The sequence below is a fragment of the Tamandua tetradactyla genome, chromosome 3 (genome assembly GCF_023851605.1).
Source record: "Tamandua tetradactyla isolate mTamTet1 chromosome 3, mTamTet1.pri, whole genome shotgun sequence".
Taxonomy (NCBI): domain Eukaryota; kingdom Metazoa; phylum Chordata; class Mammalia; order Pilosa; family Myrmecophagidae; genus Tamandua; species Tamandua tetradactyla.
Window position 1 is genome coordinate 208971980 of NC_135329.1, and position 26132 is coordinate 208998111.

At 49.7% G+C, this 26132-nt stretch overlaps 2 protein-coding genes across 2 annotated transcripts in view; one reads left to right on the forward strand and one right to left on the reverse strand.

Moving 5' to 3' along the window:
• The first annotated feature begins 15263 nt into the window (after positions 1–15263).
• SNORC (secondary ossification center associated regulator of chondrocyte maturation) lies at positions 15264–20930 on the forward strand. Its single transcript, XM_077152067.1, has 3 exons — positions 15264–15371; positions 20501–20683; positions 20821–20930. Exons 1-3 carry the CDS (start codon positions 15296–15298, stop codon positions 20928–20930), a joined length of 369 nt encoding a protein of 122 aa, XP_077008182.1. The 5' UTR covers positions 15264–15295.
• A 2362-nt stretch (positions 20931–23292) lies between these two features.
• NGEF (neuronal guanine nucleotide exchange factor) overlaps positions 23293–26132 on the reverse strand; it is a 124441-nt gene continuing 121601 nt past the window's right edge. Inside the window, exons 14-15 of the mRNA XM_077155446.1 lie at positions 25906–26010; positions 23293–24261 (exon numbers count right to left, since the gene is read on the reverse strand). Coding sequence (XP_077011561.1) covers positions 24071–24261; positions 25906–26010 — 296 coding nt within the window. The 3' untranslated portion in view covers positions 23293–24070. The remainder of the gene's footprint in view (positions 24262–25905; positions 26011–26132) is intronic.

Genomic DNA, 26132 nt, shown 5'->3' on the forward strand with positions numbered 1-26132 from the left:
ACACCTTATACAAAAATTAACTCAAAATGGATCAAAGATCTAAACATTAGGTCTAAGACCATAAAACAGTTAGAGGAAAATGTAGGGAGATATCTTACAAATCTTACAACTGGAGGCGGTTTTATGGACCTTAAACCTAAAGCAAGAGCACTGAAGAAAGAAATTAATAAATGGGAGCTCCTCAAAATTAAACACTTTTGTGCATCAAAGAACTTCATCAAGAAAGTAGAAAGACAGCCTACACAATGGGAGACAATATTTGGAAACGACATATCAGATAAAGGTCTAGTATCCAGAATTTATAAAGAGATTGTTCAACTCAACAACAAAAAGACAGCCAACCCAATTACAAAATGGGAAAAAGACTTGAACAGACACCTACCAGAAGAAGAAATACGGATGGCCAAGAGGCACATGAAGAGATGCTCAATGTCTCTGGCCATTAGAGAAATGCAAATCAAAACCACAATGAGATATCATCTCACACCCACCAGAATGGCCATTATCAACAAAACAGAAAATGACAAGTGCTGGAGAGGATGCGGAGAAAGAGGCACACTTATCCACTGTTGGTGGGAATGTCAAAGGGTGCAACCACTGTGGAAGGCAGTTTGGCGGTTCCTCAAAAAGCTGAATATAGATTGCCATATGACCCAGCAATACCATTGCTAGGTATCTACTCAAAGGACTTAAGGGCAAAGACACAAACGGACATTTGCACACCAATGTTTATAGCAGCGTTATTTACAATTGCAAAGAGATGGAAACAGCCAAAATGTCCATCAACAGAAGAGTGGCTAAACAAACTGTGGTATATACATACGATGGAATATTATGCAGCTTTAAGACAAGATAAACTTATGAACCATGTAATAACATGGATGGACCTAGAGAATATTATGCTGAGTGAATCCAGCCAAAAACTAAAGGACAAATACTGTATGGTCCCACTGATGTGAACGGACATTCGAGAATAAACTTGAAATATGTCATTGGTAACAGAGTTCAGCAGGAGTTAGAAACAGGGTAAGACAATGGGTAATTGAAGCTGAAGGGATACAGACTGTGCAACAGGACTAGATACAAAAACTCAAAAATGGGCAGCACAATAATACCTAATTGTAAAGTAATCATGTTAAAACATTGAATGAAGCTGCATCTGACCTATAGGGTTTTTTTTGTTTTTGTTTGCTTGTTGGTTTGTTTGTTGTTGTTGTTTTTTACTATTATTACTACTTTTATTTCTTTTCTTTATATTAACATTTTATATCTTTTTCTGTTGTGTTGCTAGTTCCTCTAAACCGATGCAAATGTACTAAGAAATGATGATCATGCATCTATGTGATGATGTTAAGAATTACTGAGTGCATATGTAGAACGGTATGATTTCTAAATGTTGTGTTAATTTCTTTTTTTTTCTTTCCGTTAATAAAAAAAAAAAAAAAAAAAACAAAGCACACAAATAAAAGAATCATTTGTGTCCCAGAAGGAGAAGAGAGGAGAAAAGGGCTAGGAAGAGCAGCTGAGAGGATAATGGGGGAAAACTTCCTATCCCTTATAAAGGACATAAATATACAAACCAAAGAAGCCCAATGATCTCCAAACAGAATAAATCCAAATAGGCCTTCCCCAAGACACATACTAATCAATCTGTTATATATTGAAGAGAAGCAGAAAATTCTGAAAGTGGCAAGAGAAAAACAATCTGCTACATACAAGGGAAACCACATAAGACTGAGTTCAGACTACTCAACTAGCACCCTGGAGGTGAGAAGGCAGTGGTATATATTTAAGATCCTGAAAGAGAAAGACTTCCAGCCAAGAATTCTGTACCCAGCCAAATTGTGCTTCAAAACTGAGGAAGAGCTTAACATTTTCACAGACAAATAAATCCTGAAAGAATTGTCAACAAGAGACCAGCCCTACAAAAAATACTAAAAGGAGATCTGCCCATTGAAAAAAAAGACAGGAGATGGAGTCTGGAGGAGAGCCCACAACTGAAGAGTACCAGTAAGAGTAACTTAAAGGATAAAAAGAGAAAGAGGGGAAAGAATATATATTTCTGACAAATAAAAAAATACAGATAAGATGGTGGATTCAAGAAATGCCTTTTCAGTAATAACTTTGAATATTAACAGACTAAACTTACCAATGAAAAGACGCAGTTTGGTAAAATGGATTAAGAAATATAATTCAGCTATATGCTGCTTATAGGAGCCTCATCTTAGACACAAGGATACAAATAGATTGAAAGTGAAAGGATGGAAAAGGATTTTCCATGCAAGTTGTAACCAAAAGAAAGCAGGAGTAGCTATACTAATGTCGGGCAAAATAGACTTTAAATGTAAAGACATCATAAGAGACAAAGAAGGACACTATATAGTAATTAAAGGAATAATTCACCAAGAAGATATAACAATGATAAATGTGTATGCTCACAATCAAGGAACTCCAAAGTACAGCAGACAGACATTGGCAAAACTGAAGGGAGCGATAGATGTTTCAATAATAATAGTTAAGAGACTTCAATACACCACTGTCCTCTATAGATAGAATAACCAGACAGAAGATCAACATGGAAACAGAGAAGTTAAACAACTTGATAAATGAATTAGACCTAACAGATATAATAGGTCATTGCACCCCATAACACAAGTATATTCATTATTCTCTAGTGCTCATGGAACATTCTACAGGATAGATCATATGTTGGGGCACAAACACGTCTTTATAAATTTAAAAACACTGAAATTATTCAAAGCACTGTCTCTGATCACAATAGAAGGAAGCTGGATCTCAATAACCACCAAAGAGTGAGAATATTCACAAATATATGGAGATTAAATAACAGAATTTTAAACAACCAGTGGGTCAAAGAAGAAATTGCTAGAGAAATCAGTAGCTACCTGGAGATGAATGAAAATGAGAATACAATTTATCAGAACTTATGGGATGTGGCAAAGGCTGTGCTGAGAGGGAAATTTATTGCCCTAAATGCCTATATTAAAAAACAAGAAAGACAAAAATCGAGGACTTAACTGCTTACCTGGAGGAACTTGAGAAAGAACAGAAAACTAGCCCCAAAGCAAATAGAAGAAGGGAAATAACAAAGATTAAAGCAGAGGTAAATGAGTGGGAGAACAAAAGAACAATAGAAAGAATTTGAGAAAATCAATGGAATTGATGGGCCACTAGCAAGACTGACAAAGAAAAAAAGAGAGAGGATGCAAATAAACAAAATGGGAAATGAGAAGGGGTATGTTGTCACAGACCCTGAAGAAATAAAAGAAATCTTAAGAGGATACTGTGAAAAACTATGTAGTAGTTAGGTTCAGGTGTCAACTTGGCCAGGTGAAGGTGCCTAGTTCTATTGCTGCGGACATGAGCCAATGGTACGTGAAGCTAATCTGCGGCTGATTACATTTGCAGTCGGCTAGGAGGCGTGCCTGCTGCAATGAATGATGTTTGACTTAATTGGCTGGAGTCAAATGAGAGACTTAAATGGCTTAAATGAGAGACTCAACATAGCACAGCCAAGCAGCTCAGCATACCTCATCTCAGCACTCGCAGCTCAGCCCAGTCCTATGGAGATGCAGAAAAGAATCACCCTGGGGAAAGTTGTTGGAACCCGGAGGCCTGGAGAGAAGGCCAGCAGAGATCACCCTGTGCCTTCCTGTGTAAGAAAGAACCTCAACTGAAAGTTAGCTGCCTTTCCTCTGAAGAGCTACACGTTTTGTTTTGTTTTTTGCATGGGCAGGCACCAGGAACCGAACCCGGGTCTCCAGCATGGCAGGCAGGAACTCTGCCTGCTGAGCCACCATGGCCCACCCAGAACTACACGTTTTTAATGAAATAAATCCCCTTTTATTAAAAGCCAATCCATCTTTGGTGTGTTGCATCCCAGCAGCTAGCAAACTAGAACAAACTATATGACAACAAACTAGACAACTTAGAAGAAATGAACAGATTCCTGGAAACACATACAAACAAGCTACACTGACTCAGGAAGAAATAGAAGATCTCAGCAAACCAATCAGAAGAAAAGAGATTCAAGCAGTCATCAAAAAATCATCCTACAAAAAAAAAAAAAAAAAAAAGCCCAGGGCCACATGGCTTCAAAGGGGAATTTTATCAAACATTCCAAAATGAACTATCACCAATCATACTCAAACTTTTCCAAAAAATTGACGAAAAAGGAACTCTACCTAACTCATTTTATTAAGCTAATATCATTTTAATACCCAAACCAGGTAAAAATGCTATAAGAAAGGAAAACTACAGGCCAATCTACCTCATGAACATAGATGAAAAATTCTCAACAAAATATTAGCAAATCGGATGCAGCAACACTTTAAAAGAAGTATACACCACGACCAAGTGGGGTTTATGCCAGGAATGCAAGTATATTTCAACACAAGAAAATCAATTAATGTAATACAGCACATTAGCAAATTGAAAGAGAAAAATCACATGATCATCTTGATTGATGCTGAAAAAGCATTTGACAAAATTCAATCTCTTTCTGGTCATCTCCAAAATATAGGAATCAAAGATAACTATCTCAATATGATAAAGGGAATATATGAAAAACCAATAGCCAGCTGTTCTAGTTTGCTAGCTGCTGGAATGCAATATACCAAAAACGGAATGGCTTTTAACAAGGGGAATTTAATAAGTTGCAAGTTCACAGTTCTAAGGGCGAGAAAATGTCCCAATTAAAACAAGTCTATAGAAATGTCCAATCAAAGGCATCCAGGGAAAGATACCTTGGTTCAAGAAGGCTGATGAAGTTCAGGGTCTCTCTCTCAAGTGAGATGGCACATGGCGAACACAGTCAGGGCTTCTGTCTCGGCTGGAAGGGCACATGGCGAATATGATGTCATCTGCTAGCTTTGTCTCCTGGCTTCCTGTTTCATGAAGCTCCCCGGAAGGTGCTTTCCTTCTTCATCTCCAAAGGTCGCTGGCTGGTGGACTCTCTGCTTCGTGGTGCTGCAGCATTCTCTGCTCTCTCTGAATCTCTCTGAATCTCTCATTCTCCAAAATGTTTCCTCTTTTATAGGACTTCAGAAACTAATCAAGACCCACTCAAATGGGTAGAGACATGTCATCCCCTAATCCAGTTTAACAACCATTCTTAACTAAATCACATCAACCAGGGAGATGATCTCATTACAGTTTCAAATATACAGTATTGAATAGGGATTATTCTACCTTTAAGAAATGGGATTTATATTAAAACATGGCTTTTCTTAGGGGGCATACTTCCTTTCAAACCAGCACACCAGCATCATACTCAATGGAGAGAGACTGAAAGCTTTCCCCCTAAGATCAGGAATGAGATAAGGATGCCCTCCGCCCCACCCCCCCACTATTATTCGACATTGTGTTAGAAGTTCTAAATAGGGCAATCAGAGAAGTCAAAGAAAGAAAAGCATCCAAATTTGAAAGGAAGAAGAAAAACTCTCATTATTTGCAGATGAAGTGATACTATACTTGGAAGAGCCTGAGAAATCTACAGTAAAGTTATTTGAGCTAATAAACAAATTCAGCAAGGTGGCAGGATATAAAATCAATGTGCAAAATCAGTAACATTTTTATACACAAACAATGACCTAGATGAGGAGTCAGTTAAGGATAAAATTCCATTCAAAATAGCAACTGAAAGAATCAAGTCCTTAGGAATGAACTTAACCATGTATGTAAAGGTCTTGTACACAGAATGCTACATAATATTGCTAAAAGAAATCAAAGGAGATCTAAATAGGTGGAAAGACACTCCCTGCTCATGGACAGGAAAGCTATGTATAGTTAAGATGTCAATTTTCCCCAAATTGATCTACAGATTCAACACAGTACCAATAAAAATTTCAACAACCTACTTTGAAGACTTGGAAAAGCTATTTGCCAAATTCATCTGGAAGGGAAAGAGACCCTGAATAGATAAAAGCATCCTAAAAAGGATGGACGAATTGGGAGGATTAACACTCCCTGACTTTAAAACCTATTATAAAGCCACAGTGGTCAAAACAGCATGGTACTGGCACAAAGAGAGAAGAATTAACCAATGGAATCAAATCGAGAGTGCAGAAATAGACCACCAAATCTATGGTCAACTGATTTTTGACAAGGCCTTCAAATCCTCTGAACTGGACAGAGTAGTCTTTTCAATAATTGGGCATGGAAGAACTGGATATCAATAGACAAAAGAATGAAAGAGGACCCCTATCTTACACCCTACACAAAAATTAACTCAAAGTGTATCAAACACCTAAATATAAGAACTAGCACCATAAAGCTTCTAGAAGAAAATGTAGAGAAACATCTTAAGACCTGGTAATAGGAGGTAGCTTCCTAAACTTTGCACCCAAAGCACAAACAACAAAAGAAAAAATACATAAATGGGAACTCCTCAAAATCAAATGTTTCTGCACCTCAAAAGTCTTTGTCAAAAAGGTGAAGAGGCAGCCAACTCAATGGGAGAAAATATTTGGAAATCACATATTGGACGAAGGTTTGATTTCCTGTATATACAAAGAAATCATACAACTCAACCACAAAAGAACAAACAACCCAATTATTAAATGGGCTAAATATATGAATAGGGATTTTTCTGGAAAGCAAATACAGATGGCTCAAAAGCACATGAAGAGATGCTCATTTTCAGTGGTTGTAAGGGAAATGCAGATCAGGACTACAGTGAGATACCACCTCACACCTATAAGATGGCTGCTATTAAACAAACAGGAAACTATAAATGTTGGAGAGGATGTGGAGAAACCGGGACACTTATGCCTTGCTGGTAGGAATGTATGATGGTGTAGCCACTATGGAAGACTGTTTGGCGATTCCTTAGGAAGCTAAATATAGAATTGCCCTATGACCCAGCAATAGCACTACTTGGTATATACCCAGAAGAGCTGAAAGCAACGACACAAACAGATATTTGCACACCGATGTTCATAGCAGCATTATTCACAATCACCAAAAGATGGAAACAAACCAATTCCCATCAACAGACAAGTGGATCAACGAAATGTCTGTGTATACATATGATGGAATATTATGCAGCAGTAAGACAAAATGACATCCTGAAGCACATGACAAGATGGATGAGCCTTGAGGACGTAATGCTGAGTGAAATAAGCCAGGTAAAATCAGAGGCTTATAATACAGAATATAGGGGCCTTAGAGATACATAGAAGCTAGAGATGGATGAAAGGTTAGTTAATGAGGTTGAACTCCAAGATGCGGGAATAGATAGAAGTGAAGGCGGTTCCCTAGTGGGTCTATAAGTAATATTGAAGATGAACAAGATTTAAAGGGGTTGTATAGAACTACGTGACCCACTGACTAGCACTAGAAATATGAATTAGTTCTCGCAAGAATTACTTCAAAGATATGATTCTTTTATAAAGAGTTTTTAAGTCCAGGGTAAGGGGGAAAACTGCTATTGCATGCTATGGACTATGTTTAAAAGGAAAGCATCAGCTCTACCACGGCAACAGCAGAGGTAAATAATTGGGGGAAGGACAAGAGTTAAGAGGAGGTTTAGCTTTCCTATTTGGCAAGGGTGTGTTTATTGGTTTCCTTTCTCTTGGAAACAATGAAATCATCTAAAACTGAGACTGTTGATGGACTGTGGACTTTGGGCATTATTCGTGATGGCTGTTGAATGCAGGTGGCTGAAGGATGCTCTGAGACGTAGATTGGTGAACGATGGTGTATACTTATGAATCCATGCTGTGCTGAAACTAAAAAGGAACGAAGTCGTGAGGCATGCAACAATATGAATGAACGTGTGGGACATTTGGTGAGGCAAAATAAGCCAGAAACAAAAGAACAAGAATGGTATGGTCTCCCTTAGAAAATGCTTACAAAAAACAGGGGCCTACAGTGTAAGCTTTTACAGCAGACAATATTTAGTCCAGAGTGTTAATTATTATTTCTGGATTTCGAGAGGCTGTTATATATATATATATACATATATCCTGATATTTAGAGATAAGAATGAAGCTGATCAGTCTGCGGTTGAAGTAATTCAGAACACAGGGGTAAAGAAGACAATGTCTATATTTTAGAACCACATGTACTCATTGAGACCAAAAGAAGAAAGGTTTATTCGGTCTGGAACCAAAATTTTCCTTAGCACATAATCTACCTCAACCTATCTGTATAGCTCATTTGAACAACTGAAACACAGGGAGCCCAGAATAAGAAAAGGAATGAAGGTCCTTTAATCCTGTATAGCCTAATGTAATGCCCGAATACATCCTAGAGTATGTTAAGCAGATAATCAGAAAGTATTGGCGAAGTCCCTTGAGGGATAGGAGAAAAAATATGGAACTATTTAACTTTACCATCACCTGATACTGTGTCAAACTTTAGGGACACCCAAATCAATTGACCATGTCCTTGATCTTGAAGCTTACTTTTGTGAGGCTTATGTAGGTAGTGGTGAAGCTTAGCCTACCTATAGGTATGCTTAAGAGTTACTTCTGGAGGACATCTTTTGTTGCTCAGATGTGGACTCACTCTCTCTAAGCCCAACTCTGCTAGTGAAATCACTGTCCTCCCTGCTACGTGGGGCATGACATCCCGAGGTGAAAATCTCCCTGGCGATGTGGGAGATGACTCCCAGTGATGAATCCAGCCCTGGTACCATGGAATCAACAATCCCTTCTTGACCAAATGGGGGAAAAGAAGTGTAAGTAATAAAGTCGATTGTGGTGATAAACATTTAAGCCTTCTAGCCTCTTATATTCTGGAGCAGCCAGAAGGAAAAATCTGAGAGAAGTGTATGGTAGCCCATGACAAACTCTGGGATCTGTCTTGCAACTACTTGTTGAAGAGTGCTTTGAAAATATTGCTTTTTAATTTCTTTGTTTTGTATATATGTTATACTATACAATAAAAAGGTGGGGAAAAAAGGCATTAGGTAGATGATGACTGGAAAAAATAAATAAAGAAATATTTGCAAAGTCCCCTTGGGGGTAGAGGGAGAAAGAGGGAAGTATTCAACTTCCCCGTTTGCAGAGTTCTGGAAGTTCTCACTAGTAGTGGGGACAGCCAAGTCAATGGCCGAGCCCTCGGTCTTGGGGTTCACCACTATGAGGTTTACCCCTGCAAAGGATATGCTAAGCTTACTTGGAATTGGGCCTAAGAGTCACCTCCAGAGAACCTCTTTTGTTGCTCAGATGTGGCCTCTCTCTCTAAGCCAACATGGCAAGCAAACTTCCTGCCCTGCCACCCCTATGTGGGACATGGCTCCCAGGGGGGTAAACCTCCCTGGCAACATGGGACAGAAGTCCTGGGAGGAGCTGGGACTCCGCTTCTAGAATTGAGAAAACCTCTCAACCAAGGTGGGGAAGAGAGATGAGACAAAATAAGGTGTTAGTGACTGAGAGATTTCGAACAGGGTCAGAGGTTTTCCTGGAGGTTATTCTTACGTGTTGTATAGATGTCCCCTTTTTGGTTTGTGGTATGTTGGAGTGGCTAGAGGGAAGTTCCTGAAACAGTGAAGCTGTGTTCCAGTAGCTATGTCTCTTGAAGATAATTGTATGATGGTGTAGCTTCTACAGTGTGACTGTGTGATTGTGGGGGCCTTGTGTCTGATGCTTCTTTTTTCTATGGTATGGACAGATGAGTAAAAAATATGGTTAAAAAAAAGCAAATGATAGGGGGAACAAAGGTTAAAGTAAATTGGGTGGATTAGGGTGCTAGTGATCAATGAGAGGGAGGGGTAAGGAGTATGATATGTATGAGTTTTTTCTTTTTTCTTTTTTGTTTCTTTTGCTGGAGAGGTATTCAAAAAAGATGCTCATGGTGATGAATGCACAACTACGTGATGATATTGTGAGCTACTGATTGTACACCCATGTATAGAATGTGTTAAAATAAATTTAGTTTGAAATGCTAGTGATCAATGAAAGGGAGGGGTAAGGGGTATGGTATGTACAAATTTTTTTCTGTTTTCATTTTCTGAATAGATGCAAATGTTCCAAGAAATGATTATGATGATGAATATGCAAGTATGTGATGATATTGTGAATTACTGATTATATACGTAGAACGGAATGATCAAAATAGGAATGTTCGCATTTGCTTTGTGTTTTTTGGTATTTAAAAAAATAAAATTAAAAAAAGAATATTTGTATGTTTGTTAAGGTTTATAATAAAAATATATTTTTAAAAAGAGTGGTTATATTAATCATATGAACCATAGATAGAGTCATATATTCCTGTTTATATTTCATGTTACTTTCCACTCTCATCCTTGTGGATTTTTTTTTTGAGTTTGCAAAACATTAATATGGTTCCAAATATCAATACTGTATAAAAAAATAAAACATGTCACGCGTCCCCAGACTCATTCCTACTCCACCTCATTCCCACCCATCCCTTATAGGTACTCAGTTTCTGGTTTATCCTTCCTGTGTTTCTTTTTAGAAGAAACAAATTAGTAATATATTTATCATGGCTGGCTTCCTGGGTGTCCAATCCATGGGGCCCTGGGATTTCATGCTCTTTGGTCATTGTCTTGAAAATTGTCAATCATTTTATGCTTTGTGTTTTTAAGTGTGGTCTGATGGAATGTTGGAGCGAAGGCCAGGGATTTGGAGCCTTAACTCAGGCATAGCCCCACCTTCCCAGGCTGGGTTCTCAGCCCCTTGTCAGCCTTGGGGTGGGCCAAAGTGATGGCTGTCACAGCTCAGGGCTGGCAGCAGTACAACACATTTGGTGGGTGACTCTGCAGAGACCTCATGCCCTCCCCTGACCCAGATTCCGAGTGCATCCTGGAGAAGAAGGGGCCATCCACAGCGGCCGTTCTGGGTTGGGGTGGCCCCAGGGAAGGGAATATTGATTTCCTTGCTCCCAGCTAGGGCCCCATATTTTCATTTTGCACTGGACCCTGCAAATCACAAAGCCAGACCTAGTATGTATATTATTTCCGCTTTCTTGCGCGAAAGATGTCATACTACAGATACTCTTTTGCACTTCACTTTTTTCACTGGAAATTGTGGAAATCACTCAGTATCAGTTCATAGAGATTTTCCTCTTTCTCTTTACAGCTGCATAGTGTTTCACAGTGTGGATATTCCTGTTTATTCAACCACTTCCCCACATGTGGGCATTTAGGTAATATGCAATAAGTGGCAAAAAAAAAAATTACAAAAAAAAATAATAACCTGTGCATATACTTTTTTTTTTAATTGTTGGAAGTGTGTCTTTGGGATAAATTCCTAGAAATGGGCTTTTGCTGAGTGCAAGGTAAATAAATGCACATGCTATTTTTTGGTCATTGCCAAAATTTCTTTCAATATGCAATATGTACCAATACACACCCCATCATCAACCTCAAGAGTGTCTGTTTCTTCCTTCCTCTCACTGACAGACTGTACCCTCAGCTTTTGAATTTTTGCCAGTTTGACAGGTGAGAAATGTTACCCTGAGTAGTTTGAATTTGTACTTCTCTTACGAGTACCTTTTCATATGTGTAGGGACCATCTTTACATCTTTTTTTGTGCACATCTTGTCTGTGTCTTTTCATTTACTATTCAGTTGGGTTTTTGGTCTTTTCTTTCCCTTAGTTTTTAAGAAAAAAATTAAGAATATTGGCCTTTTATCTGAGATGTGTATTGCAAAATTTCCTCCCAGTTTATTTCTCTTTGTATTTTGCTTATGGCTATTTTGCCATACAAAAGCTTTTTTAAAAATTTTTTTATGAGTACAAATGAATCAATCTTTTATTGCATGTGGATTTTGAGTCATAGATATAAAGAAAATGGTCATTGGTAAAATTCTATCTCTTCTCCATTTATTACCTGGAACTCTTCTATAAAATATTTCATTATTTGGTTCCTCTGAAAGACAATTAATTTAAGAAAGACAGAATAAATGTGACTGTTTCCCTTTATTGCTTTTCAGAATAATGTGTCAGAACTAGCAACCTTGATAAGTGACTAATCAGTTATTTTTAATATCATTAGGAACGTAAGGATTTTTATACATTTGATGTGCTTCAATCCATTGCAGTAAATATTGTAGTTACAAGCCCAGGTTGGTCTACCTCTGGCATGAGGTCCCTTCAGCTTGGTTCAACCACCATCATTTCTGATAGCCTTCTTGCTTTGGGGCATGTGGAGATGCCGCAGGCTCTTTGTGAACATTTCCTGCCGTATACCTGGAAACAAACCATTTCTTCTACAATTGCCAGTTCCATTTAGTAAGAAATGGTATTTACAGGCCCTAACCTGGGCGCTAAGTTTCATTTTGACTATGTTTTTGAGAGCCTCCTCTGTAATTTTTGTCCTTTGGTGAGCACTTACATGGAGCACACAAAAACCTTCACACCAAATGCTCATTCTGATAGCTCCATCTACAAATCTTCTTGGAACCCTGAGGGCAATCCAACACCTGAATGCTACCAACCCCCTAGGCTCTGAAAATGTGAGAAGAATGAGAAGATAAGGCAGAAAGGAAGGTGGGAAAATGCCCAAAAGTCAGAATGTTTCCATTATGCAGATAAGGGATCAGACCTTGGAACACCAGGTTCTGCCAGGGTGGAACATTGCCTGGTGAGCACAGGATTGTTTGCAGAAAGAAACATTCGAACCTTTTATGGCATGCCCTGAGATTAATGTTGATGTGGCAGTTCAGGGGGGAAAAGCAACTTACTAACAACTTGAAAGATGCTTTCAGTTTTGAAGCTTCTCAATAAATACCGTGAGAAACTCAGGGTTTGAGACAGGAGTTCCCTGCTCACATCTTAAAAGACTCTTCTGTGTGAGTGTCTTTATTTTTGAGATTTGTGGTACCTTCCTCAACCCCTTGTGCTGAGCTGGAAGTAAGCCTTTTAGGCTCTGAAACTGTGAGAAGATAAATTCCTATCATTAAGCCAAAACCCACTGTGTGGCATTTGTCACAGCAGTCTGGCAAGCTAAGACAGACCCTGAGTGTTAGTTTATGATGAAAAGCCAGAGTTGCCACTGTCCTCAAATAAGACTCCGAAGGTATACTGCTTTCCTCTTCAGGTAAAAGCAAAGTGCTTCTGAAAATCCTTGCTAAATGACGTGGGATAGAAGAAACATTTACTACCTCAATCACTGCATGCAAGTGTCAAGGTTGTGTTGACTCACTCTAATAAAGAAACCACATCCCAAAATAGCAGCTATGATTATTTGTCCTTCACTCAATGGCTCAGTGTGCCAGTGGAGAACGTCTGTTCCAATTATACATTCAGGGACTGAGAACACAGCTCCATGACATGTATGTAGATCTACAGAGCCCACTGGGAGATGGAGTCAAGCCAAAAACACCATTTATCACCTGGCTTCCATAAGCTCTCACCTAGACTGGTGAACCACAATGGTATTTTGGGTATCCAGAGACAAGGAATAGTGCAGAGCTAATGTCTGCTGATCCCAAAAGATGTGTGTTTCTCCCACATACCCTGGTATATGGCTCCCAATATCTTTGGGGAAGGTTTGGAGTAAGATTGACTGTTTATGCTTATGGAATCCTGCAGGGCCTTTCCATAGTATGTTCCTCCATTTCTCTCAAGGGATTCTAGGATCTGGAACTAGGCTTGATGCTGCAGTATAGTGCATAAAGATTCCTGCTCATCTGCCCATTTACGTATAACAAATAATACATTAGTAGACGGTCCATTGGCTTTATTCCCACAAGTCAAACATTCTGATTGTCACTCCATCTTTAGTATCCATTGCATATTGTGTCCACCTTGTCTCTGGCAGTTAAATGCTGCCCCTTGGCCTCTGCTGTTTGAGAATCACATTAGTACCACTGAAGTCAGTGATCTCGTCATCAGCCTTGGGCTATGCAGAACAGACACCACATAACTTTTCAAAGATGCTGGTGTTCTCCTTACTCCTACATCTCTCAGAGCCTCAGTGAAGGGAGTGTACTTTGGGACCTACCGAAGACAGACTGGGGCTGAGTCACCAAGATAAATCCTCCCCAAATGTAACAATAAAAAAAGAAAAGGAAGATCATTTCATATAAATACAAGTGTTATGAAGAAATTAAGTGTGACGGGTAGACGGCAGTTGGCTGATCAGAACTTAGACCTGAGTGATGATGAGGAGGCAGCCATATAATGAACTGAGGGACCACTCTCTGGGCAGAGGGGTCAGCAGATGCAAAGGTCCGGAGGCAGAATCAAGTTTGGTGTATTGGACAAGACCATTGGGTTGGAACACAATGAGCAGGGCTGGGGGAGGTGATCAGGGGCCAAGTCACAGAGGGACCAAGTCATGGAGCGTTTGTTAACCCAACCTCAGCTCAGTGCTTTATTCCTACAGGCAATGGAAAGCCATGAAGGATTTGAAGTAGGGAGGCATGGGCAGCACTTGGTAAGAAAAGTGATGAAAAGAGGGAGATCTTTGAGGGCTTCCCTTTGGGTGGCTAGGACATCAGGGGGTTGGGAGCTGGGATGGCTTTGACTGGGCCGGGTGGGAAGCAGTGGAGTCAGGATTTGCTTTGGACATGGTAAGTTGGAGAAGCTCATTAGCTGCCCTATGGACCAGCAGTGGAGGCAGCAAATGGGGTCCGGGCCAGGCCCCAGCTGGAAAAGGATGTCAGGAGCACAGGGGAGGTATTTCAGGCCTCAGGATCAGAGCAGAGTGCCTGGGAGAGCAGAAAGCCAGAAGAGGGGACACAGGGTGTTTAATGACATCGGCTTTTGGGGGACAGATTAGCACTGCCAGAGGGTTTAGATTGAAGTTGCTTTCAAAGTGCCTCCTTAACCAGCTCTGTGGATTGCCTGCCCGGCCTGGCACCCAGAATCCAAACACAAGCAGAGCCAGTGTCCTGGAGCTGGGCCCCGGCATCAGCGTGCAGATTCCTGGGCCCATTCGAGCCCTGCTGAAATGGAGTGGTGGGAGGCGTGTGCATTCCTCCATCCCCTAACTGAGTCTCCTGCACACGAACGTTTGAGACCTTCTCACTTCCAGTGGCCCAGGAGTGTGTGTGAGGTGTGTGCGCTCACTTTCATTCCCTCTTGTACGTGTGTGTGAGGGAGAACCAGCAAGAGAGGGAGCCGTTTCCTCTTTTCCTCTCTGAGGGTGGGGCTCTTTCTAAGTTCAGGAAAGCAGGTCTGTAAGCTTCTGCTGTGAGCATGTGTGTGTGTGCGTGTGTGGTGTGGAGGGCGGGCACCGTGTCCCAGGAGGACAGAGTTTGCATTGATGAAAACCCTTCCCAGCCCTTTGATGCCTCCTGCCCAGTGCCCAGAAGTTTAAACCAGCTCCATCTCTGCACCCGCTCACCCACAGGCGTGATGGCACCCTGTCCAGCCCTGCGAATGGCCCTGCTTTTCCTTCTCTCCGGAGTCCTGGTGCCTGCGGTGCTCACAGGTAAGGGGGGTGCAGGTCTCGGCTCTGTGGCCGCCATTCACCCAGGGCCGAAGGCTCTCCCATGACCACTGGGTAGAAGATCCTCACCAAAGGTGGGGCGACCATTAGGGATGATTCAATGAAGGGTCCCCATAGACATGTTGGCACAGTGCGTCCGGCATCTTGGGGAATTGTCACCGACAGGGATGCTGGCCTCTGGAGGCGGGCGGCTGGGGGAGCAGGGTCAAGAAGTCTTAGCTGTCTAGGAGATGGTATTCTAGAAACCGAGGCTTCCAGATCTAGGGATCAGGAGGGGCACACCAGCACAGGGCAAAGCCGAGGGGCCGATTCCCCTGTCCATTGAGTGGTAGACAGCCCACAGCCTTTGCTGATTATTTTTCAAATCCTTCTGGTCCTTTCTTTATGGCTTTCTGAAATGCCCCTATCAAGTGGTGATCCAGGAACTGTTGCCACCTCATGGAAGAATTCCAGAGAAAGCACAGGGTCCATGCACCCTCAGCACGCCCACGAGGACACTGGACTGAGGCTAAAGAGTCGGGTCTGCGGTCCCACGAGGGGGTCCCGCTAGAGGGAGGACATGGCAGGCTCAGGGCTGCAGGCTCCGAGAGAGAGAAGCTGCAACGGGGCACGGGTGGACTTTGCTCATGGAGGAAAGCGATTTCCCTGGGCTATGAGCTAAGCCCAAGCTTAGCCTGACTGTATCCTGGAGAGTGTTTCATGGCCCCCATGGGAGGCCCTGGGGCTGGGGAGCATGTGGGGGTACCCCGAGCCCTTCTCTGCAGCCTGGGCTGTGGGGGCTGCCAGACTTGACCCCGATATGGGCAGCCTTAGCGTGGCCCTGGGGAGGGTCTGCTGGGTCCCCCACAGCCTCAGCCTGGCCTGTGGGGCACAAAGGCCTGGAAGAAATGGGTGATGGCAGAGCCCATGAGCCTGCCGAACTCTCTTAGAAGCCCCAGGAAGCAGCAAAGGCAAGTGAGGGGTGTTCCGGCCTCCAGGGCAAAAGGGTGGGTTCCGGCTCTGCCCCCCAACCCTGCTGCTTTTAACCCTCTCCGTGCTTTCTCCTCGTGTGACCGGGATAACCATGGCGCCTCCACCTCCTTCCCAGGGGGCCATGAGGCCTGATGGAGGTCAGCACGGGCCACGCAAACGTAAAGCACTTAGCAAACGTTTGGGGAATTTATACACAACCTCCCCAGCCCCTCCTCTGAACATGCAGTGGTCTCAGAGCCGAACTCACTCTTTCAGCAGGCGGAGAAAGCCCCTGGCCTCTCTTGGTGGGGAGGTGCCAGACGGGTGAGCTGGGGGGCTGGTGAGATGGGGTGCCATGCCCCAAGAGTGGGGGGACCTGACCTAAAGTGCACGGTGACACCTTCCCTTGCCTGTATCTTGGGGGCTGTTACCTGGCAGCTCCTGACCCGCCTTCCTGCTTCTCGGAGCAGTGGGTGCAGCAGCCTGGCGCACGCCTGTGCCGCCCCCTGCCCCCTCCTCACCAGCCCACCCCAGCCCCCACCCCAAAGCCCCTGCCTCATCAGACTTGGGTGACACAGCCTGGGTGGGTGGGTCTCATCCGCCGCCACAGGAATGTTGTGGGACAGCCTCATGTCTGGCGTTGCCAGCACCTCACCTGGCCTCGCCCCACCTTTTCCTTCCAAGTGTCCTACCAAGCACAGGCAGGTCCCAGGGGAAGGGGCAGAGCGCGCCACCCCCTACCCTGGCTGGTGCTGCTCTTCCTGCCTCCTGGGAGGTTCTCAGCTCCCTCGGCCTGGCCTGGAAGCCCCCGGGCAGGTGGGCCTGGACCCCCTGGCAGAGGACAGGGCGTGGGGTGACCACGTGAGCGGAGGGCCCCCGTCTGCCACCCTCCCAGTGGCGGCAGCCCCCAGGGCGGGGGGAGCAGGCGGGAGGCCAGGGCGGGGATGAAAGGGCCCTTCATGGTCCTCACAAAGGCCGTCTGTGCGCCCGGGCGCCTGGCCGCGGGGCCTGTGGTCAGACTGCACGTTAAACAGATGTATTTACCACCGAGCGCGCCGGGCACCGCGGCCGGGGGGGGGCGGCGGGGGGGGGGGGTGGGGGCTCTCAGGACCCAAGTCTGCGGCAGTGTCCCCGGCCCCCACCCCTCTCCTAGGGCCGTTGGTCCGTGTGTGAAGTCGCAGGGTCCGGGGGTCTGGGTCTCCCCCAGCCGGGGCAGGTGGGAGCTTCTCGGGGCTCTCACCTGCCCCCATCCCGTGTCCCCCTCTGCGGTCCACCCGAGCCCACCCGCCGCTCTCCCGCACGCCCAGGTTTTCCAGCCTCTGCTCCCTCGGCTGCCCCTGCCGAGCACCTCTTCGCCCATCTCCATCCCTCTTCCCCCAACGGGGCCTCCAGCTCTAGCAATCACTTCTGTTCATGAGTTCCCAGAGGAGAGCCGGGTTCATGGGCTCCAGGTAGAACCGGGGAGAGGATGGCCACTGCCTTCAAACTTGGTTTTCGCCTTCCTGCTACGGGAAGACACAGATGGGAGGCAGAAACTGCCCTGCGCTTTCCTCGGCTTGGGGGCTGCATCCAGGCTGACCCCGGAAGGGGGGCCGTGAGACCTGCACCTGGCTGTGGGGAGCCTTGGCCCGGCCCTCGAGGGTCTTCTGCAGCAGACCCCCAGGGCCGGCGGGCTGGAGGCTGCGGGGCCATGAGAGCACAGCCACCCCCTGCCGCTGGGCGTCCCGCGCCCCCGATCTGGAAGGCAACATCAGAGGGGCTACCGGAGCCTGGAAGAAGGGGCTGGAGGAGGCTCTCCGCTGGACAGCCCGAGTGGGGTACCTGTTGGGGGCGGGGGTCAAGCGTCTGTGAGGAGCAGCAGAGAAAGGCTGGGTGGGGCAGAGATTCTGGGTGCACCTCCCAACTGCCCCCATTTGGGGCCCCAGTCCCCCTACCCGCCCCCCACATGGCTCCAGGCCTCAGGCAAAAGGCAAAGGGTAGCATGCCGTGGTGAGTGAGCCCCTTGCCGTCCCCTCTGCTACTACCCCCTCCCCTGAGCTCAGTTGCTACAGGTGCCCCCAGGCTGCTGGGCCTGCACCCAGAGGCCCTTTGGCCACATCCCTGGCCAAGAACCGGCAGTTGGAGGGGAGCTGTGGCCAGCAGTGGTAGGACAGGGCGGTGCCCGCCAGTCTGTCTTGGGTGTGTGGTGAACGCGCAGGGGTCAGTGGCTTGTCTGTTTACCTGGGAGACAGGCGGTCTCTGAACCCCAAACCTCAGGGCCTGCCTGCCAAGTGGCCTGGCCCAGCCCACTCTGGCCTTTTCCCTTGCCCAGCACCCCCGGAGCCTGAGGCAAGCATGCCTGGGCCCCAGAACCTTCCACAGTGGCTGCAGACCCTCCCCAGCAGCGACGTGGGAGGCCTGATAGATCTCCCCCCTTTTCACAGGGTGGTCCCTGCGGCTTGGGGCAGACTAGTGGCAGTCCTGTGGTCCTGGCTGCCCTGCGGGGAGAAGCCTGGGCCCTGCGAGAGCAAAGCTTCCCCCATGGGCCACCAGCAGGTCTCAGGCCCCTGAGATGCCTCCTTGCTGGGGGTCCTTTCTGAAAAGGGGCATCCGCTTGGGCCAGCCCTGGGGCATGTGACAACGGTCCCTGCCTGCAAGCTGAGCCTGGGCGCTGACCTAGCCCAGCCCCGGAGAGGCTGTGAGGCAGGGCCTTGTCAGAGTTTATTGTTTAAATTTAAGCTTTGAGAAAAGTTGCAAGAATAATCCAATGAACTCTGGTAGGTCTTTCATATGGATTCACAATGTATGGCATTTGGCCACAATTGCTCTTCTCTCTGTCTCTCTGTATCCATCTATCGTCTATGAAACATCATCCATCTGTAAATTGTCTGTCTATCCATCGACCTCTCTCTATCCTCCAGATGCTGAACCATTTGAGAATAATTTATGGACACCATGCCCTATGCCCCTAATACTCCCTAAGAACAAGCACATGCTCTTCCATAATCAGAGTCAGTTATCAAAATCAGGAAGTTTACATTGATACACTACTATTATCTAAGCTATAGTCTTATGCAAATTTCACCAATCACTCCCAACATACCCTTTATAATGGTGTCCCCCACCCCGCTCCACCAATTCAGGAACACACAGGTTGCATTCAATTGCCACATGCCCTTGGTCTCTAATTTGGTTCTTTGTCTGTCACGACCTTGACATTTTTACAGTTCAGTTATTTTAAGTCTGTCCTAAATCAGGGTTTGGCCGATGCTTCCTCAGCTGGCCACAGGCTGGGCACTGCTGGCAGGCCAACCCCAGGAAGACCTCAGTGTCTTCTCAGGGCATGCCCCCTTCGGGACACTGGGAACTAGGAAAGAAGGTACATGTCTGGCTTGTCTCCGTGTCCCTGCTTGAGCGGGGGACCTGCCCAGAGATGGAGCCAGCAGGGACAAAATGCAGCCTCAGGACCCGCAGGCTGCCTGGAGCCTGTGCCAACAGAAGCACAGCTTGCACTGGAAGTTTTTTGGGATGCCCAACCCATTACTGCACTGTCCTGGGGCTTCTGATCCCACCACTTCACGACCCACCTCACCTTACCCTGGGCCCTGGTTTTCAGCTCTGAAATAGGGAGAGCTGGGAAGAGCCAGCAAGGTGGGGTGTTGTGCCCTGCTTGGCCCACGTCAGGGACCTGCTAGGAGCTGAGGGCTCCTGGAACCCAATCAGGGGGAGCACCAGTGGCCCTGGTCCTGACCTCCGAAAGCTGGGGGGTTCTGATCTCAGGGTGGTCTCCAGCCCCCTGCAGCAGTGGCATCCTGTGGAGTGAGCGAGTGCAGGGACCTGGTAGATGTCATCTCACTCAGACGTATGCAGCCCCAGTTCAAGTGGGGGAAGCAGGGTCCTGCGTGCAGTGGGAGCCCACCGCACCCATCCCTCCTGGCTGATGCTCTGATTCCAGCCCAGGATTCCAGCCCCTTTCAATGTGTCACTGTGCGGCTGTAGAGCAGTGGGACCCCAAGAGAGTCTCGGCCACACTGGTCTCTGTCATGGTTGTCTGGTCAGTGAAATGGGGCTGTTGTGCAGCGAGCCCAAGAGCCCCGCCACTCGGGTTCATCGCGGGGAGGGGGGTGGGATGGTCCCGGTGGGCTGGGCCATGGGTCCCACCACCTCTCCTTGTCTTGCAGCCGAGGGCCCGCAGGAGCCCGCGCCCACCCTGTGGAACGAGCCCGCCGAGTTGCCGTCGGGAGAAGAACCCGTGGAAGGCACCAGCCCCGCCCGGAAGCCCACGGCCACCGGTCCCCCGGTCCCCACCGCCGCGCCAGGCCCGGAAGACAGCACGGCCGGGGAGCGGCTGGACCAGGGCGGCGGTACGCGGGTGGAGGTGCGGGAGGGGAGGGTGTGGGTGGGGTAGGGAGGGTGGGGGAGGGAAGCACGCTCATGGCAGGGGTGGGCGGGGGGTTGGCCGGGGTGGCCGGCGAGGTGACGCGGTCTCCGTCCTCCGTAGGCTCTCTGGGGCCCGGCGCCATCGCGGCCATCGTGATCGCCGCTCTGCTGGCCACCTGCGTGGTGCTGGCGCTCGTGGTCGTCGCGCTGAGGAAGTTCTCCGCCTCCTGAAGCGAATAAAGGGGCCGCGCGCCCACCGCGGCGCGACTCGGCTGCACCCTCCGTGGGTCCCTGTGTCCGCGAGTGTGTGCGGGAGCGCGCGTGCGGGGACGGGGACGCGTGATGGGCACAGGGGCGCGTGCGGGGACCGGGCCGGTGCGGAGACGGGGCGCGTGCGGGGACAAGGGCGCGTGCGCGGCTAGGGCGCGCGCGCAGGGGAGGGGCGCTTGCGGGGCCGGGCCGGTGCGGAGACGGGGCGCGTGCGGGGACAGGGGCGCGTGCGCGGCTAGGGCGCGCGCGCAGGGGAGGGGCGCTCTTGAGGAGAAGAGGAGTCCGATGGCTCTGAGAACTGGCGAGGTCTCAATAGCGTGAGGTTCCCGCACCGCAACCCGCAGCCCCGCGGCCTCCTCTGCCCGGGTCCCCTCCCGGAGCCCCTGGCCCCCGGCTCTTCTCGCGGCCCTTGCACGCCCCCCACAGCCTCGAGCCCTCCCCGCTCTGCGCCCCCCAGCGCGCCCGCGGCCGAGCGCTGGGTCCCGTGGGCAGGCTGGGGACGGCGGGAGGGGAGCGGGGCAGAGGCGAGGGGACTGCCGAGGGGTTGGCGTCCGGGCTCCCCACCTGAGACTGGGTTATGTTTGGCGGGGGAACCTCAACTGCAGGCTGGGAGCTCCAGGGCCCCGGGAGCCCCTCCATCCTACAGAGCCCCAGGAGTGGGACGAGCGCGGAGACAAAGCCCGGGCGCTGTCAGACCCGGTCCCCCTCGGCCGGGTCGTTTTGCCGTGGAGCTGCCTTTAACAGCGGCTTTGCGGGACCCCAGCGAGCCTCGCAGCGCCCCGCCGACGGCTCCAGTTTGTTTAGGGGAAAAAAAGAAAAAAGAAAAAGAAACCCACAACAAACAGAAGCCCTTTCGAGATCTGGTCTCCTAAGGGTCAGCGGGGCTGAGGCTGAAGAGCCGCTCTGGCTGCAGCGGCCGCCCAGCCCCTCCCGGCTTCCTCCTTTTCCCGGGCCCCTGCCTGCGCGCCCTAACTCTGATAATTAGAGAAACGGAGAGAGATTTAAATTAGTGGGCTGACTGCTCTGAGTCAAGCGGCCACCGTTCTGCCCGCCTTTCCGGGTGAGGACCGAGGTCTGGGGGAGGGGCTAGCTGCACCCCACCCCACCCCAGGGGGTTAAATCCTTGGACAACAGCGAGATCCTCAGAGGGGGAGCTAGGGGAGGGGAAACTGTGTTTCTCATTTATATGTGATTGTTTTTTCCCCCTGTCTCTAGCAACTAATCTGTCCCCTCTGGCCTCCCTGCCCTCCTGACTGGCCCCACCCTTGGCGGCTAAGACCATTTGCCCTCCCATCCCCCCCCGGGGGGGGCCCTCTGGCGCGAGGTGTGGTGTGTGTGCAGGGCCCCTCAAAGTCAGCGTTCAGCTCTCCACGCCAGCCATTTCCCCACCACCCAGTACGGGTTCGAAGTTTCTGCTTATGAAGAACTGTTATCAAGCGGACCAATTTTCATGGAACTGTTTCAAATTACTCCGCGGACCGCGGGAAGCCAGAGCCCCATTAGAGCAGATCTGACCTGATAAGCCAGTTCCCAGCATCACAGAGCAAGGCTGGGGGCAAAGGCCAGGACTGACACCTGCCCCCACTTCAATCCCAAAGGCGCCCTCGTCCCCTCCCAGGAGACCCAGAGATGCGGGGGCTCTCCACCCCACCCCACCCCACCCAGGGAGAGGCAGTGGCCCCAGGGCCCTTTTCTGGGACCAGGAGTCCCTCACCCCTAGTTGAACCGTGTTTTATGCGCCTCTTTCCAGGGCTCATCAGATTCTCAGAAGGCCTGAGGCCCGAGGACACTGAATCTGCACTGTGGCCTGTGGGACGATGTCTCAATCTCAAAGTCCCTCATGACCCAAATCCCAGGCTCCTCAGGGACGCAGGTCCTGGCTGAGAGAGCAGTGGGTCCTGGCGGCAGGAGCAGGGTTGCAGGCACCAGGGCTGGGTGGGGTCAGATTCAGGCCGCTGGTCACTTTCTCAGGGACAGTAGTCCTGGGGGTGGGGAGGGCCAACTGTACTAGACGGGGGGGGGGGGGGGGGGGGGCGCTGCAGCATCTGGACCACTGGCCACTGCCAGGGGTGGCCCCTGGGACCTTAGTCCCTCTGAGGTCTTTCAACCTCTGTGCTCTCCCACCTGCTGCAGTGGAGGAGTGCTTCCAACTCCCCCAGATAGCCCTTCAGTTTCTGAGGGCTTCTCCTTCTACCCCAAGGCCCAATCGTGGCTCCCCTTCCTCCAGGAAGTCCTTCTACCCTCTCCTTCAAGATTCACATCCTCCACTGACCTTGAACCAAGCACTTGGCTCCTACGTGTGCCAGGGCAATAAAGAGTAGACTGTCACCTCCTTCATTTTATACATGATGCTTCTTTTAATGCAGCCAAAAATGAACTTTGCTTGTCTTGGGAACTATAACCCATAAAGGATGCAGTGACCAGTTCATTCCGTAAAACACCTGAGCTCCTTAAGGGGCCACAAGACACACACTCCATCCAGCCTGTCAGGGAGCCCGAGGTGGCCTGGGCCCACAGCCGAGCTCTGGTCGGCCTGGCATGAGGCTGGGCCTGGCTGAGCTGCCAGATGCCTGCTGGGGTGGGGGATGGAGGAAGTGGGGGTCTGGGGTCTCGGGGAGGCAGCTGGTCCCACCGTCCTAGCCAAGGGCCATCTGTCCAGCTGTCAGACAAGGGCAGTCCGTCCGAGTACCTGGTGGATTCTAAAGGTTCCCAAGATGGAGAAGGGCACGTGCAGGGACCACAGTCACCTTCCACTCACGCCTGGGTCTGGGGAGCCCCTGGAGTATGCAACCCCCTCCCAGCCCCTCCAAGGGAAGGAGGGAGGGGCGCTGTAATACTGCTTAAAATACACTTTCTCGGTGACAAGTGACTGAAGGGAGGGCCATGGACACGCCTCCTGCAGTGGCGGGCAAGGGGCTGGGGAACACATCCCCGCTGTCGCAGGGCCCGGAGCTAGGGCGACACCTGCACGAGGCTCCCCATGTGATGTCCTGCCGCCTCCGGTCCTCCCCTGGGCGCCCCCCCACCCGTCGGCATTTGCCTGCCAGGCCCTGTCCCCGCTGGCCCACGGCTCTCCGACAGGCTGGTGGCCTGGCCAAGGGTCACTGCCGGTTCCGGCTGCCCAGCTTCCTGCGGTCCTTGTTCTGGCTGCGCTGGGGGTCGTCCATCTTGTGGACCCGGAAACATTCCTTCAGGTTCTGGGACCGGATCTTGGGATTCAAGATCTCCTCCGTCATGGAGCTAGGGAACCAGCCTCTCTCCTGGTCGTGCAGGCGCTCACCAAAGATCCACCCTGTGCGGAGAGGGGTCAGGCTCAGGCCGAGCAGAGGCGCGGGAGACAGCTGGGGGCAGCCTCCCGGAGGACACCTGCCACGCACCCCGCTGGGATGCTGACTGGTCTGTCCTCCGGGGCCTGGGAAGGTGCTGTCTGACCCCGTTCTAGGGAGGGGGCAGTGGTGTGTGCCTGGGGGGCCCTCCAGGACTAAACCAGCCACACTCTGTGCCCAGGAATTGGAAACGATTCGGAGCCCTTGTGAAAGCCCAGGCCACTTCCACACCAGCTGGGAGGACCCAAAGGCCACCCCCAAAAGAGAGAGGCCACTGAGGGGCGTCCTGAGGGCAGACTGCCACCAGGGCCTCTGGTGCCGCGGTCACCCTCCTGCTGAGCAGGGGCTTGGGGACTGAATCACGCCCCAGCACCCGGCCCTGTGGCTGTGAATCCATTTGTAAGGAGAACCCTTGATTGGTCAAGATGTGCCAAACTGAATGGGGCGGGGATGGGGGGGTACTGATCCAATATGGCAAAGTCCTTACAAGCAAAAGAAACTGTACATGGAAGGAGAAGCCACAAGGTAAAAGTCAGTGGAAGCCAGAAGAGAAAGAAGCCGCTGCCATGTGCATTGCTATGAAACAAAAGAGCCGAAAAGACTGCCGGCCGGTGGAAGACACAGACCTGGGGAGGCAGCCAGCCTTCCAGCCTCTGAAACTGTGAGCCAGTAAGTTTCTGCTCTTAGGCCGACCCAGGGTATGGCATTTGTTTTACCACGAAAATAAAACGCAGCTCCTCCCCCAGATGCAGGCGGCGAGCCCCAGGTGGCCAGCTGAGGGGGCAGTCGGGGACTGCCCACACCCAGGAATCGCAGAGTGCTGGGGTCCTCTCTTCCCCTCCCCAGCCTCCCCACTTCCCCAGAGACACCCCGACTCTATCAGGGGCGTGTGGGGGAAAACCCAGCCCAGGGGTCCTGGCTGTGGGGTGAGGGCTCAGACCTGGGCCTGGAGTTTGGCCTCTGCAGTCACCTTTGGGGGTTATGCCAGGTGTTTAGGGGTGGGGGTGGGGGTGGGGGAACCCTCTGAGACTCTGGAACCGAGCCTGACAAGGGACCCAGTAGAGCTGGGACTGTGTGGAAGAAGAGGAGATGGGGAGGAGAGATGCTTTCGACGTGCAGAAATAAGGGGTCTAACTCCAAAAAGGGGGTGGGTGGGGGACATTTTGGCCCGCACAGGGCTCCCACCTGGCACTCATGGGGAGCTTGCTGCAAACACAGGGTCAGGGAAGAGTGCAAGGGCACAGCTGTCATTGGTGGGCTGAGCCCAGAGCCGTCCGAGGGAGGGGGCCACGGAGCTGCCCGCCTCGGTTGGACCTGGTGCTGAGGGGAAAGGCTGAGGGACTCCCAGCGCAGGTGGAGGAGAGCGGAAGCACTGGAGAACAATCTGTGGTTCTGAGAAAAGGCCAACGGCGCCTGGAACCTGCCCCGGCAGTGAGCTAGTGGAACAGCGTGGTGCCCCCTGCCCCTCGGCCAGCTGGAGCCCAGGCAGGTGTGCGAACCTCTCTGAGCAGCTCCACGTGGGTTAAGACGTCTGGGTCACCTCACCCTGGGGGCTGCGGGGGCTCCGAGGGAGCCCAGGAGAAGCCGTGCCCAGCCCCCCCGCTGCTCACCGTCCTCCGTCTTGTCCAGGATGTTCAGGACGTCGGCGAGTTCCAGCGTCAGCTCGTCGGGCTGCTGGGCCACGTAGGGGTGCACGCACTGGACCTGGGGGCAGTCTGCGGGAGGGGAAGGGAAGTGACAACCTTGTGCCCTGGGGCCACCCGCCCCTGGGGGCAAACCCTGGAGACCCTCCTGGGGCCACGGGACAGCCCTGCAGCAAATGGCAACCCAGATCCCC

Excerpts from the sequence above, each read along its gene's own strand:
- SNORC (XM_077152067.1), top strand. The coding sequence starts at position 15,296 with ATGGCACCCTGTCCAGCCCTGCGAATGGCCCTGCTTTTCCTTCTCTCC. Across the intron at positions 15,372-20,500 it reads GGTGCCTGCGGTGCTCACAG|CCGAGGGCCCGCAGGAGCCC; the intron begins GTAAGGGGGGTG and ends CTTGTCTTGCAG. Across the intron at positions 20,684-20,820 it reads GCGGCTGGACCAGGGCGGCG|GCTCTCTGGGGCCCGGCGCC; the intron begins GTACGCGGGTGG and ends CGTCCTCCGTAG.